Here is a 16,072-nt window from a genome sequence, read left to right as displayed (position 1 = left end):
CTTAGTGTTCATGACAGGCTACTGAACCACAGCTCTTAGCTCAGGCTTGTCGTCTTCTTGTCAGTGGGACTAGTGTTACAAAACTGGTCAAGGACACTTGAAAATGCCTTCAATAGTTAAAGGATTCAAAGACTCTGCTTAAGTTCCATTTTTGGCTTACTATTCATGGACATAACAAGAATGTAGAACAGCAAGAAGGAAACTCTTCCAAGGGAAGACAGAGAGAAGGAATTTGAACTCTATGATGAAGCAGAATGAAACATGAATGTTACACAGGACAGGGATTCCTTCTATCTGAAGAGCAGTTTGAATGCAGCCACACTTTGCCAAAGAGGTCTTGAACACATTTGACAAAGGTGAAAAATCTCCCGGCATACAGGCCCAGCAAAAGCTGTATGGCTGCACAGATCACTTCCTCATGGTTTGAATAATTTAAATGAGGGTCTTGCCCCTGTGCTCACCCTTTGCATGGGGCTAAACTTGCACCCAAGTCAAAGAGGTTGCTTCTCAGAGCACTTACTGCAGCAAGCAAGCTGTACTGCTTTTTTCTTGTGCCCCTTCATTAGAAACAACTGGAAGATTGGAGGATCAAAGAAGAAAGTAAATTTGAGCACTGTAAATCAGTATAATTGCAGGGCTGGAATTACAAAATAGTAATCTGAGGTATCCTTCCCTCTAGAAAGTGCCATTTCTGGTTTTAAAACTTGAAAATAACAAACATGTTCTTTTTCATTTACCCCAAGGTTGTCATAGGAACATACTCTTATATAGTGATAGCCTAAAATTATTAAAAAGCATTTGCTTCTGTGTGTGTTGGAAAATGCTTTTCAAACAAAAAATGAATGAATACTGTTATAAACAACCCAGAAACAACTAGTATTAATAATTTCTTTTCTTTTTTTTTTTTTTTTAAATAAAAGGTTTTGGAGATTCTTACCATATTGTACCAGGCACTAACAATAAATTTCTCCTCCATTTCTCTTTGACTTTTTGTTTTTTTATATTCTTTCTATAAAACAAACATCAAAAAACCATACATTTAAAACCAAAGTATAATAAAAGTATCAGTCTATACCTAAAAAACAATGAGGAAATACGCGTCTACCAGGAAACATGAGGATTAATACCTCCAATGAATGAAACATTCTGTCCCGCTCCTGCAACTGATTTTTCAGAGCCTGAATCTCAGGAGCTGCACCCTGGTTCTGCTTAGGATCTAAGGTGCGGATGACCTGTAAGAGAAAACCAGTTTGTTTTTAATTAAATCCTGCAAAAGCAATCTAATTGAAGGGAAAGACATCAAGGAATTACAACCTTTTTAAGTCAGGTTAGGAAATAAAAAAGTCACTTAAAACATGTCAGTGGTAAGAAATGACATTCCAAAATGTGAAACAGACGGATGTGCAGTTTTAAGCTGACTCCTGTAAAGCAATCTTGACAGCCAGCATGACAGAGGCTCTGCCTCTGAACATCAGCCATGATACGTTACAGCATTTGAACCGGGCTCTCTTTTACAGGACTGTGAAACAAAACTACCGATAGGAAAACTGACACCTAAGAGGTTCAGTATCCCAGACACACATATGCAGTTCCTAACCCCAGCTGCACTTACCTTGGGGCCACAGTAGTAGAAACATTTTCTCAAAGGTTTCTCTCTTTATAGCTAAGGTTTACCCACCTGTCAATTCCTCCTGCTTCAGGAAGGACCACTTTGGTCCTTATGGAAAGATGCCATGATGCACCTACCTGAGGTACCAGGTGCTGTCATTTCTAGATACCTCTGTTAAGCCAAGAAGCGTTCTGTGGCACATGCATGATCATTATGTTACTAATGAGATGAAGGGACACCTGGTTATGTTCATATGTGTCATCCATCACGGGTAGCATAAGTGCTCGCAAACACAGTGCTAAACCAAGAACAAATCCAGCAAAATGCCTAGATTCCTAAGCCTTTAATAGAAAATAGCTTAAAACTTTTTAACAATCTCTGGATATATAGAAAGAGACTTCACATCTTTTGTCTTTCTACCCATTTCAGAATTGTGTCCAGATGCTGAAATAAAACAATGCCTTAAATTTTAGTAAGTAATTTTTACTGAATGGTACTCATGAAAGAAGATTCATAAAAGTGTACTATGTTTCTAAGAAAATACACATTAGACCTGGATACAGTTTCTATAGGGGAAGGCTAGAACGATTGTATACGTCTTCACAAAAAAAAAAACCCAAACCAAAACAAAACTGAAAGTTGATAAGAAGATCACAAAAAGCTAACCTAATTAAAATAATTAATGCTACTGTTATATAAAACACCCTATAGTAACACAGTACATAAAAATAAACAAATCTTACTGAAAAGGGAAATTGTGACACTGACTTTCACTGGAATACTCTGAGACACAGTCAGCAACATAAGATGTAAAAAAAAAAAAATTAAAAATTATTTGTTTAGATTTCTTGAAGACTTTTGAAATGTCTCACAGCAAGTCACTGAGGAAACTACACATAAGTAAAGGAAGGAAGCATTAGGTTTTGCCACATTAGGAACCTACTTACAGATTCCAATTTAAAAATACGCAGCCATAGCAAAGATCTTGATACTACCATGATCAGATGAACAAAGACACTGGTATGCTTTCGAGAAACTCAAATAAAATATCAAGGTATAGTAAGAGAAGAAATGGGACTATGATTGAGACCACAATATTGCCATTTCAAAGCTGGTAGTATACCACATCCTCAATATCATACTTAAATATTAGCCACCTTCTCAACAGAAGCATGTATTAAACAGTAAAGGCAAAGAGAATGCTGAACATCATCAGAGAAATGTAACAGCTCTCAAAGGTGGTTCAGTTAAAAAGATCACTTTACTTGGAAAAAGCATCAATAAAAGAGTCCATATTAAAACAGTTTCTAAACCAGTTAGCTAAACCAGAACATGAATAGAAATCAGGGGCAAAAGATGAACAAAGAAAGCAAAATCAAATTTAAATTGGTAAAGTTGGCTCTGACACATGTGTAATTACTTCTGCCTGTAAATTCTGAGCCCCTCAAAAAGAATAAGCAATTTATGTAAGCAATTACGACCCGATGAAATCTGAAGTAGCTAAAAGCTGTATTTATAAAAAAGTGTATCAAATTATCTGCTCCAGGTAAGACAGACTTCACTGACTGAGCACCACAAGAAGCCTACACCATCCAGAAACAAACATAATCAGATCCAGCCACCTGTGAAGGAAAGACCCCCAAACTTCCTTTTCCCTCTCTGCCAAACTGATAAAACCAGAGTTTGTTGGTCCAACTGTGCCTGTACTTGGTGTTACTAAGCTGTATTTGTGTGTACAAAGAGGTAGAACTCTTCATGACAATTGTGCCAGAAGTCCCCAAAAGTCCCAGCACAAATGCCAATTAAAGAATACTTTTGCTCACAGAGCTTCCTTCCCTTGAGTTGGTTTAGATGGATGGTTCTCCAATTCTAATACAGAGCACAGCTATTTCGGTTATTTCTATACCACCAGTCCTAGTACAGATACCGCTTTAGCTGATCTATGCATTTGTCACTCAGAGACAGAAGTCCAGAAGAATTTCTACAAAGAAATAGGTTACCACAGCATTAGAAAGGTGTTAACACCCTCTCCTTGTCATCAGCTGACATGGAAGCATGCTTAACAAGGTTTGTCTGGGTGACTCTCAGAAATCTGTAGCAGTGGGTATACATTTGTACAGAGGCATCAGAAGGACTTATGGATAGGTAGCAAAAGGGGACAGTCATGAACACGAAACCAGGATAAAATCTTCTGCATAATTAATCAGTATTAGGTACCATAATGGTAGGAAGATACAAAGAACCCACTGGGCCTTCCTTCTCTTTTACATGTTAGTGTGTATACAGATACCTCCTTTATTTTTATACCTGCAGAGTGGACATGTGGTGCAGTCTGTCAGAGAGGGATCATTAATGTGCAACACACATACTTACACTTTTGGCCTTTTCCAAATATTTTTTGTATCGCTCTTCCATTTGCTTCATTTCTTCCTCCTTTTTCCGTAAAGCTTCTTGTAATTCTTCAATTTTGAGCGCTTTATGTCAGGAGATGCACAGAAATTATATTATGTTTATTTTCTTGTTTTTCAACAGACATTTAAGGCACAACTAAAATTTATTTCAGTTAAGAAAAGCTAACGTAAGGAACCTGAGGTAGCAGATACCATAGTTTTAATTACTGACCAGCTCAGAAACACATTAAAAATGTGTACTCCTATATAATCTCATGAGATGGCTGTTGTGTACACAAATTTTGGGTTTTTTTAAATTATGAAAAAATAAAGAGAAATGGAATCATAAATCAATCCCATGAGTGAACACACTTAGAAAATGAGTTTACTAATGAATTACAGATTCCGTAATATCTTGGTATTGTAACTCAGGTAAACATGAGTTTTCCTATTTTATGTAAGAGGAGTAATTCTTAACAGGCACAACTCTTGCTTAAATCTGCTGAACTGCAACACTGGACATAATTTATCAGACTTGTGACATGAATATACTCAATTTAATTTTTCCCCCACATTTTCATAAGCAACAGGGCAGACCATTAGGACAATTTCGTTGCACAGCCTTTTCCTGTGTTGATATAAGAATATGTCAAGCCACTATTGCTTATACATCTTCTATACATCTTCTCAGATCTCAGAAGAAAAAAAAAAATCAATTGCATCATCCTGGATCAAATAGCATATAACATTGACGTCTGGTTCTCAGACAACATTAGATAACTGGCAACCCTCAGTCCATCTGTTTTGCAGCCTCATTTTGAAATGTTCTTTCATATTTTTCCTACAGTTTTCTCTCTAAGCACTCAGAAAATACTAAGCTGGTAACAGGACCAAGCAAGATTTTCATTGATCAGTAAGAGGACCAATAGCAGATGGTCTCCAAGACTGCAAGAATCCATTTTTCAAAATGTGCCATGACTCTTGTACAATGTCCAAGCATTTTGGCCATATCCAGGATAGTTAAAAGAATCTGAAAAAATACACACACATTTCCTGAGCGTGGAAAGAAAGATGGTACAACTATTTTTACTTTACCAAGACAAAAGTTGAGACCTAGATTTTTAAAAAGCAACTTGTAATTTCAGTAAACTAACTACAGAAGCCTCAATATGCTCTAATGTTTAGAAGCGAGCGAGTCAGAAGACTGCTATTACACTCGCACTGAAGCTTATCAAGTACGACAGGATTATGTGTTTATTAGCTATTCATTAAGTCCCTGGACTTCATTTCCAAGTGTTCTAACATTTCCTAATTCGTGGAATTTATAACATATTCTGCAGTTTTAGCTCAACACAAATGAAAATTCTTTTTGGATACAGAATGTATGTAATGAATACTGAACTGATACTTCTATCTTCCTCAATCTCTTTATGAATAAAATTGTTTTGGCACAAACCAGAAAAGCAGCCATTGGTTGCAATCTTTTGCTTTGTTCTATAATAAGTAGATTTATTATTTCTATAACAAATAGAATTATATATAATTCTATAATAATAATAATTATTATTAATAATAAAAGTAGACTTATTATAGAAAAACCAGTCTATCTCCTTCAATACTTCTCAGGAAAAAAGTAGCATTAACGTGCTAAAAAACAACTGGATGCTGGGTTCTGGATACCATCTGAGCAACATGACATATATCCTACATTCTCTTTGACCAGTGTCCAAAAATTTTCTCAAATTATAACACAGTTCTGAAAGCACACAAATATATTGGGAGTAAAAATAACCTGGTGATAGATCTCCTAAAAAGCAAGGATCTCCTAAATTAGGGTCTTAGGAGACATGACAGTTCTGAACAGCTGAGGTTCAATGACAGGTATGACAGTGACTTGGTATTTCTATGGCCATTGTCATTTCTCACTACGGTGGTCTCTAAAATGTGACCCCCTGCATTTCAAGTGTTAGAAGCATCTTTTTGGTCACCATAGCTTCCAGAGAAATTACCAACATACATATCACTGCCATTGTACATTTTGTTTATCTTGCACCTCCTATAGGTATTATAATTAAAGACCTTGCATGTGAAATACTTTACAAAGAAAAGAAATGGACTGCACCGGTAACTCACAACTGTTATTGCATCTTGGTTCCAAATCCTCAATAATAGCTCGTTTCTTCTGTAGCTCATTGTTAGCTTCATGGAGCTTCTCACTGTTACAAACCATAAAAGCACATATTGTTTTCCCAGTGTTATTACTGTGCTTAAATGAACGTTAAGCAATACAAAGAATTCTCAGACAGTGATACATTTCTGAGAGCACAACTGATTTTTGCTGTGGGGCATGAGGACAAATGACAGCGTCACTGTGGAAATATTTGTTAAATAAGCTGAAAAACATTACGGTGTCTGGAGAACTGTAATAAACAGCTTCATTCTCAGTAATTATAAACTTAATTTAGAACTTGCGGTTAATTGTACAATGCATGCCTAAAATGAACACTTGTAATTGTGATTACATTGAGAAAGAATGGCTAAACCCAAAGGCAACAGAAACTACTTTTTTTTTTTTTTTTTGGCAAGCCAGTCAAAAAGCAAACAGCTCTTTGCATTTTAGGGAAGTAAAAGAGGTGCAGAAATAGCAGAACAAAATGATAACACTTCCTACAATGTTACCTTTTATGCCATAGTGTATACTAAAAAGTAAACAAAATAATTTTGTTTACATTAACATGCTTTCCTCAGAACAAAATTACTTACTCCTCTTGAGTAAAGATTTACACAATGTTAAGCAAAGTTTTCTAATCACCACAAAATGATGGTTCCTTCACCGCTCTTACTGCTTCCACAAAGGTTTTCTATGAGATGAAAATAGTACCTGAACAGCAGATTCCCAAACATTCCTGTGTTACCTAATTTCTCTTAGTTGTATATTTTCCAGATGCATGATTAATGACTGTCTGCCTTCCTTACCATACGGAAAACACATCATTTCAAATGGCAAACGAAATAGGCAAACAAAATACTTACAGATGTTCTTCAAGTTTCTTTTTCAGAAGAATTGACTAAAATAGAAAGTTAAATGTTTTAATATGTTTAAAATATATTTAAAATAATTTCAAAATTATTTTAAAACATATAATTTTGACATTCTAACCAAAATCCAACTTTTTACTTCACTCAGTTTTAGATCACAACTGTAAAGCCATCCTCTGTGGTAGTAATCCTTCTCTCCACAGCTGTGTGACTTTCCTGAAATTAGAGTGCTTTATAACTTTACAAATATTTTCCCAGGAACTAGATCAATAAAAGCGAGAACTTGATAAATTAATCTGAAGTTGTAAAGTGCAGCAAAATTTGCTAGAAGAGCTGCCCTATCAATATGGCAATGCAATTCGTATGAAGACATGCAGCAAATTAGCTGAAGTAAATTCCTGTCTCCATAGAAACTAGAGGGAATAGAGTGTTTCTGACTGGAGAATAGAAGAAATGTTACCCTTTTTCTGTTTCTCATCTTTATGATTACAGACAAGTAAAAATTATCACACAACTTACAGTGTTCCACTTTCTGGTTAAATCACATTTAGATAAGCTTTTTGAATAAAAGCTTCAAAGTAAATTTTATTTTAATTTTAAACTCACTTCATACACAGTGAGTATCTTTCAAAAAAAACCCAAACCCAATAAATGTCTATAAACTGAAAGTAGTGTTAAGTAAATAGAAAGCCATACTCACAATAGCCTTGAGCAGAAGCCCATGCCAAGAAACAGAGATGACATTAGTATAAAGCAAAACAGCAGCCAACAGAAGAAACTATTTAGAAAGTCATGAACAGAAAAAGTTAAAGCTCTGCATTTTTTCACGCATGCACATTTTTCGCCTCTGTTCTCATCAGCAGTTTCATCCTGTAACATTTTCTAAAACATATCACTAAAAACAAAAATATAAAAATAGTAAAGAAGCACATTTGTAAATCATTGTGTTTAAACCAGAATTTCAAAGGAGAGCAACTGCTATTTTGGAAAGTCATTTTAAAACAAAAATCATACAAGTAACAAAACAGGAGAAAATATGTGGTCTATTGGGCTACAACCAAAATTAAGAGATGCGTGTGTTTTTGTGGAGTGATTCTGAATTGTGTTACTGCCACACTGATTGAATACAAGACAAATGTAGAATATTTAAATCAGAAATTGCCTTTTTGGTTTGTATTTATCCAGTACCAATCACATTGGAGGTCTAACATGTGACTGATGGTCTAGAATGCCATCATAATATAAGATAAAATCATCAACAAAATTACTTCATTGCTTTTTCTCCGGTGGTCTTTCAACAAAGGTTTAGACACCTGGCCAACAGAGACAATTACTGTGTGCACCCAAAAAGGCTTTTAGCTTTGTTATAGTGTAAATACTTCAAAATATTCACATTCCTGGGTCATGCTTTTTCATTACTTCAAAGTTGGATTTCCTTATTGCACTATAAGAAAGGCAGGGAGCATGTAAAAACAAGCCAGCATGACTCTACTGATTTCAGAGTCAGAAATTCGTAGCAGCTAAGGATCTGCAGGTTTTGACCATTTTGCTTTTTTCTTTTCCAGTCCTCTGAACAACTGCAGCAACACCACCTTTTCTGTAACAATAAACGTTTGTATGCATCTTTCTTGGTCACAAAGCATTTGAACTGGCACCATCACTTATGTCTGATCATTTAGGGGACTATTGGTTGGTTTGAACAAGAAAGGAAAAAGTTGGCAGCAGTGCTCATTTTCCTGGGGTAAGAAAATAAAAATTGAACTCAGCTTTTCTTTTGTGATCCTTGTATTGCACTTTAGGTTTAGCTTGGAACAGACACAACTACTTGTCAACATTGATTCCACTGGTATATTTTCATATATATTATTTGCATAGTACCAGCACTGTTGTGGGAGTAACCCCTCTCCCATCTAGACAGATCATATGTTCTCACAAGCAAGAAACTAACAACAATAAACAGCACACACAATTAAAAGAAGCAGGACTGAGTTTACCCAGAGTAATTTACCCAAGACACGAGATTAGGAAAAAGAGTAAAAGGTAAAATGTGCGATTTTAGCCACCCAAAGATCCTGTATATACTTGTAGCAAGGCAGATAAATTCAAATAAATTACTCTAAAAATGCGCAAACATTACTTTTTTTTGAAGTCTCAGTCAGCTTCAAAGCCACATATCCAGATCCTCTGCTCCTAACAAGTAATTACTATTAACTGTTGTTCTCTCATAGGAAGACCAGTCTCTTAAAAAAAAATCCCAATTAAAAAAGAAAGCTTTATCTAATTTTGAGCTAGTTTTATATTTAACTTCATTCAAATGTTTTATCTATTCATAAGAGAAGAACATTTCTATAACAAAACTGTAAAAATCAGCAAATGCACACTCGCTATTTTGCTTTTTCCTCCCACTGCTAACAAGCTTCACTTACAGAACACCAGAAAAAAAATACTTATTATGGTGTGGTTTTAGAAAACAGGTATCCTCCCCAGTAATTAATTGCTACCTTTCTTTTACATCAAAAAAACTACAGAAATAAAGTCTTTTTCCTGGAAATTTCTTTCATGCTTAAACAAGCCAAAGGAACAGGTCTGTCCCCTTTTTGAGGACAAAGTTTGGTTTTGTTCTGCATGTTAAGGCCACAGGCAGATGGCTAGGCTCTGGCTTGAGGATAAGGTAACTTAGCAGGGTGAGGGAAACTATGGCACATGACTTGAGAAAATTCCTTGATGAGACTGGTAACGCTGTGAGAAGATGACAGAAGTTATAAACAGCACCATGAGGGATGGTCAGATTTCACAGACGCTAAGAGTAATCATAGAGTGGTTTGGGTTGGAAGGGACCTTTAAAGGTCATCTAGTCCAACCCCCCCGCAATGAGTAGGGACATCTTCAAGTAGATCACGTTGCTCAGAGCCCCGTCCAACCTGACCTTGAATGTTTCCAGAGATGGGGCATCCACCACCTCTCTGGGCAACCTGTGCCAGTGCTTCACCAAATGAGCAAAGTGGCTGAACTTCATAGGTAACCAAACAGGTAACAGAGTTTTGGGGACCTTTTAGGGAGGTGCCAAGTCAGGAGGACTTAGTAACTGTATCAGTAACAGCATATAAGGCCAAGACTGCATACGTAACAGTATGAGAAACACCAGATGTGGTATGGATTTAGCAAGACTAGGTCCAGTGGGGTAGAAGTAATTAAAGGCAGGTTGTTTATATAGGAAGGGATTAGGGCAGAGAAAGGGAGAAAAAGGATGACAAGAGAGAGTGATAATAAGGCATGCAAATGATGTAGTCAAAGCTGTTCAGGGTACCTGCTGAGCAGCCCTATACAAGACCACTGCATTCTGGAGGACAATAAATCAAACCTGCTATTCTGACCACACCAGGCATGTCTGAGTTGATTCTGTAGTCTGGAAGACTCGGGTAAGGAGGCCTTTCCCTGGCTAGCAAGGCAACAGTCAGGATGGACTAATTATCATCTCAACAGGATGTGTCAGTGCCCATTACAGGCCTAATGGCACTGACACCTTCCTAACATCCACCTGCTACTGCACTTCAATACAAAATCAAAACTGCTTCCCCCATGTGGACCTCAGCAAGCAGCATGTATCATTGCAATGATACTTGCCTGGGTTAGAATTGTGCTTTTACTACTTTTTGGGCAAGCCTAAAAATTACTTCAACTTTGAAAACAAACAAAACTAAAAAAAAAAAAAAAAAAAAAACCCAAGCCCTCATTATACATTTCTGGATTGAATACAAATGGGATCTTCAGTTTTCTGGGTTGAGCATATTTACAGTAGAAGTATACAAAAATACGGATTTCAGTGCATTGTTGCAGAAAAGTAGTGAAAAACAGAGGAAACGTGCTGAAAATGATGCGTCAATGAACTGTATGCCATGTCTCTCCTTATCCTTTTTCTCATGCTTCTGAAGAATCACTCTTTTTGTAGGATATCTTAAGGATAACTCAGGTGGTCCCAGCACAACTTCCATCTACTTGAGCAGCTGGGTTTAACTTTGAGGTTTGCTCTGCTTTGTGTGGGAGACTGGATGAGGCGTCCATACCTTCAGAGGTTCTTGCAGCCTCAATACTTCTCTGAGTCTACATTCTCTCTTTCGCCTCTTAAGAGTAAATGAAATCCTACACACCGAACTCAGCAAAACAGGCCATGGGATTAGTGCCTAAAAATCACCACTGGCATGGTCACACCTACACAGAAGCCAGGAGTGCAGCAACTGCATCATGAACTTGCCAGCTCTGATTTGACAAGGACTGCCTGGTACACACAGCAGGCTGTACCGTGGTGTTGTGATGGTGGTGTTTTGCTGTTAATCATCTCAGATGATGCCTACATAGGCTGCAACCAGTCCTGTAAGAGCTGCAGACACATCCTAAATTACTGTCCCAACCAGAGCTTCCAAAAGGGACACAATTAAAATTGCAGTAAATAAAGCCCAATTCAATTAGACAGGGATCATTTACAATACTCAGTATCTGAGAATATATTCTTGTTCACCCCTGAAAAATCTGATTTTGGCCAATAACCAAGACAGCAAAGAATATCTCAGAATCACATAATAGTATGGACCTATTTTAAAATGCATTCTAAAATGCCTTCTAAGTTATTTAGGAAAATAATCTTATTTGAACTCAACTAGGTGTTTTACTTTCATACTGTTTATTCTGAAAATTAAAAGGATCAGCTAAATTAAACACACTCTTAAATGAAAATAAGCAGCTAGTAAAAACTTTCACTGTTTTATATAAACTTGTTAAAACAAAACCACAAAAATAGAAAGCAACACATTACAACTTGTTGCCAATTAGCAACACAGTACACTGAGATTGTGAGCATACACTGCGCATGTACAGTCCAGCAAACCACTGCTTTCAAGAAAGTTCTAGAGCTTCTTCTCTCAAATACAGGAGATGGCAAACACAATTTTTGAGTGGAAGACTGAAAGTTGTTTTCCACACTAACTCTGCCACAATGTGTATTCTTCCATTAAAAATCAAGTTAAGTCCGTATACAGAAACAGAAAATGCTGCAGTATGTTGAGGGCCTAATTATTTGACTTTTTTTCAGTTTTGGCCTGCCTGGCTTCTTGCATTACAAGATACATTTACATCCACAATTACAGAGCTTCCACTGGCAGAAAAGGCCTTAACTTTCATTAAGAAAACTAAACTAAAAATAACTTCAGATACTTTATTAAGACATGGAGAATTAACATTTCCTTAATTCCCTGCAAAACTCTCTATTCTAATTAAATAATTTTAACGCTAAGTTTACTATTGGAACAGACACAATTAATCAAATAAAACTTATTTGACACCTTCTCTACATAGGATGGCTTTATTTTCTAGACAAATGTCTTCCTATGCCTTACATCCTATTTAGAGAAGCACAATGTAGTGATAAGACCATACAAATAAATATGGAAAACTATCAGAAATCTCCATCTGCATATTTCTTTTACATATTTTTTTACAAAAAGGTGAAAGTTTCAAAAACAGTAACTACTTGAATGTAAGTTTGATGTACATTTCTACTTACATCTTCAGCTTTTGAACCTTGATCCTGCAAAGATTTTTGTAGTTCTTCAACCTGGGACTGCACTTCTAGAAGTCTCTGATTTACCAATCTAGGAGAGAGATAATATTTTGTTTTTCAGAAAAAAACAAACAACTGCAAGAGGAAGCCTGAGATTTTTAGTGTCCAGTGTTTTCAGGTCATCTACGCAAGAGCTGCAATACTGTATTTTATTCACAGAAAATTTACAACAGTAGTTAGAGCATACAGCAGTTCCAGAGATTATAGCCTGTAGTCATCCAGAACATTCTGATACTCTTCCAAGACAACATAAATGCATGTATTAAGAAATCATTTCTATATACATGAAACAAGAGTTTCTAACAGTCAGTTTTACTGTGTGAGAGCTATTAGCTTACTGCTTTTACACAGCCACAGAATCCTATAAACCTGTAGGTTGGAAGGGATCTCCAGAGGTTGTCTAAATCCAACCTCCTCCTTAAAGCAGGTGCACTTACAGCAGATTGCTGGGAAACACGTCCAGTCCAGGTTTGGACACCTTTAAGGATGGAGATCTGACAATCTCTTTGGGCCTCTCTTCTAAAGAGTTCGGACCCATACGCCATATTGTGTCTGTTGCCTCTTGTCCTTCCACTGTCAAATCTCTAAGAAGAGTCTGGCTCTGTCTCATTGATGCTTTCCCATCAGGCAGATGTAGATCACAGTATTATCACCTCTATGCCACCTTTTCTTTGGCCTGAACAAACCCAGTTCTCAGTCTTATCCCACATATCACATGCTCCAGCGTCCCTCACTTTAGCAGTATTCTGCTGCGCTCCTGTACATCCATGCCTTTCTTGTACTTGGGAATCCAAAATTATATGCTATGTCCAGATGTGATCTCATAAGTACTGACGAGAGACGAAGGATCATTTTCCCAGACTGCCTGCCTGCATCCTGGTGAGGACAGCCCAGGTCACAGCCAGCTGCAATGTCCCCAGCTGACACATCCTCCTTTGCTGCCCACTGGGAACCCAGGGCTTTTGCAGCAGAGCTGCTCCCCAGCCTACTGGTCCCAGCCAGCAATGCCAGGCTCCTCCCAGCCAGGGCTAGGGCTCCCATCAGCTCATTTCACTGGACTGCTGAGCTCCTCTGATTAACAGCTTACCCTTTCAGCATATCAATCTCTCCTCCCAACGTGGTACCATCCTCAAACTTGCTGAGAGTATAGTCCCTCCCGTTAGTCAAGTTAATAAGGGTGATGAACAGCATTGGTCCTGGTATTGAAGCCTGAGGAACTGGTTGCCAGTTGGATTTTGTACCACTGATGATTTTGTTTAGGCCCAGCTTTCCAACCAATTTTCCACTCACTTTACTGTCCACTTAATCAGTCTATATCTAACCATTCTGAACATAAGGATATTATGGGAGACTATGCCAAAGGCTTTGCTAAAGCTAAGGTAAGTACCATCCACCGTTCCACTCTTCTTCACATAGGCAGTCATCTCATTGTCAAGACAACTGGATTAGTTGGGTATGATTTGCCCTGAATAAATTCATGTTGGCCTTTCCCAATTACTTTCTTGTCCCTCATGTGGTTGGAAACAGATTCCAGATGGACTTGCTTCGTGAAATTCCCAGAAAATGAGCTGTGGCTGACGAGTCTCTGTAGTTCTCCGAACTCTCCTTCTTGCCCTTCTTAAAGGTGAGTGCAGTATTTACCTTTTTCCAGGCTTCAGGTACCTTCCCCAACCAAAGGGGAAGATTGAGGAAGATTAGATAGAGAGCAGATTCAAAGCTTAGATGGAGAGCAGCCTCACACCAGTATCAGCCAGCCATCTTAGCATGCTCAGACGCTCACTCTCTGGTCCCATGGACGCCTGTATGCTGATTGGCTTAATTTAGCAGGTTGCCCAGGAACATGTCCTGTTGGGTTTTAAATATCTCCAAGGATGGAGACAACCTCTCTGGGTAACCTATTCCAGTGTTCAGCAACCCTCACAGTAAAAAATTATGTTCTTACATTTAGATGAAATTTAATGTGTTTTAATTTCTGCCCACTGCCTCTTACCCTGTTACTGGGCATCACTGAGAAGGGTCTAGCTCCATCTCCTTTAGACCCTCCCATCAGATATTTATAAACATTGATAAGATCTGCCCTCAGCCTTCTCTTTTCCAGGCTACATAGTCTCTATCCCTCAGACTCTCCTTATATGAACGATGCTGCAGTCCTGTAATCACATCCCTGTGGCCTTTCACAGGACTGACTCCAGTAAGGCCATGTCTTTCTTGTACTGGGGAGGCCAGTATTGGACACAGTACAGTCAAAAGTATATGGCATTGTTAGAAAAGTCAACTGAAACAGAGGAGAAAACTTCTTACCTGTTTTCTGTCTCCAATTCATTCTTCCGTAAGTTTGCATCATCAAGAAGGCTCTGCAACAAGGCGATCTTTTCATTGTCAGAACCTTCTTGGTTCAACTTTAACATCTTGTTCTCATGCTGAAGGCGAATGAGTTTCTCCCTAAACACATAAAATACAATTCTGTAGAAAAAAGTATGCCGATCTCTATAAAGAAGGAAACAGTTTACCATGGGAGTTGTAAATATAACGTAAAGACCATCTTTACCTATTTACGGGAGACAGCTGAAACAACAATCGTCTTCAAAATACAAACCTGATTAAAGGAGTGGTAGTTGTAGAAAGCACAACACAAGGAAGTTGCCTGAGAGGCCTATTAGATCTTAGAGTACAGCTGGACAGATTTATAGGTAGAACGTGGAGAAGGCAAAGCTTGGTGCCAAGTGTTAAAGGAGGTTGTAATCTCAGCTATCACTGAACTACTGCATGAACCTGGGCAAGTCACTTCTACCCTGTTGGTCTGTTTTCATAGAATCATTTAGAAAATCTTTAGAAAAGACCCTTACGATCATCAAGTCCAACCATAAAGCGAACACTGCCAAGTCCACCACTAAACCATCTCCCTACACACCACATCTACACGTCTTTTAAATACCTCCAGGGATGGTGACTCAACCACTTCCCTGGGCAGCCTGTTCCAATGCTTGATAACCCTATCAGTGAAGAATTTTTTCCTAATATCCAGTCTAAACCTCCCCTGGTGCAACTTAAGGCCATTTCCTCTCATCCTATCGCTTGTTACTTGGGAAAAGTGACCAACACCCACCTCACTACAACCTCCTTGCAGGTAGTTGTAGAGAGTGATAAGGTCTCCCCTCAGTCTCCTTTTCTCCAGGCTAAACAACCCCAGTTCCCTCAGCTGCTCCTCATAAGGCTTGTGCTCTAGACCCTTCACCAGTTTCGTTGCCCTTCTCTGGACACGCTCCAGCACCTCAATGTCCTTCTTGTAGTGAGGGGCCCAAAACTGAACACAGTATTCAGGTGCGATCTCAGCATTGCCGAGTACAAAGGGACGATCACTTCCCTAGTCCTGCTGGCCACACTATTTCTGATACAGGCCAGGATGCCATTGGCCTGCTT

General features: G+C 38.1%; 1 protein-coding gene across 1 annotated transcript in view; it reads right to left on the bottom strand.

Annotated features, from left to right (window-relative positions):
• HOOK3 (hook microtubule tethering protein 3) overlaps positions 1 to 16,072 on the bottom strand; it is a 94,477-nt gene that overhangs the window by 13,185 nt on the left and 65,220 nt on the right. The window contains exons 15-21 of the mRNA XM_009274656.2: positions 14,954 to 15,094; positions 12,596 to 12,683; positions 7,033 to 7,067; positions 6,133 to 6,215; positions 3,983 to 4,083; positions 1,128 to 1,232; positions 938 to 1,009 (exon numbers count right to left, since the gene is read on the bottom strand). Of these exons, the coding sequence (XP_009272931.1) occupies positions 938 to 1,009; positions 1,128 to 1,232; positions 3,983 to 4,083; positions 6,133 to 6,215; positions 7,033 to 7,067; positions 12,596 to 12,683; positions 14,954 to 15,094 (625 nt within the window). The remainder of the gene's footprint in view (positions 1 to 937; positions 1,010 to 1,127; positions 1,233 to 3,982; positions 4,084 to 6,132; positions 6,216 to 7,032; positions 7,068 to 12,595; positions 12,684 to 14,953; positions 15,095 to 16,072) is intronic.

The sequence above is a fragment of the Aptenodytes forsteri genome, unplaced genomic scaffold, assembly GCF_000699145.1.
Source record: "Aptenodytes forsteri isolate BGI_AS27 unplaced genomic scaffold, ASM69914v1 Scaffold224, whole genome shotgun sequence".
Lineage (NCBI taxonomy): Eukaryota > Metazoa > Chordata > Aves > Sphenisciformes > Spheniscidae > Aptenodytes > Aptenodytes forsteri.
This window is presented reverse-complemented; position numbering and strand designations above follow the sequence as displayed.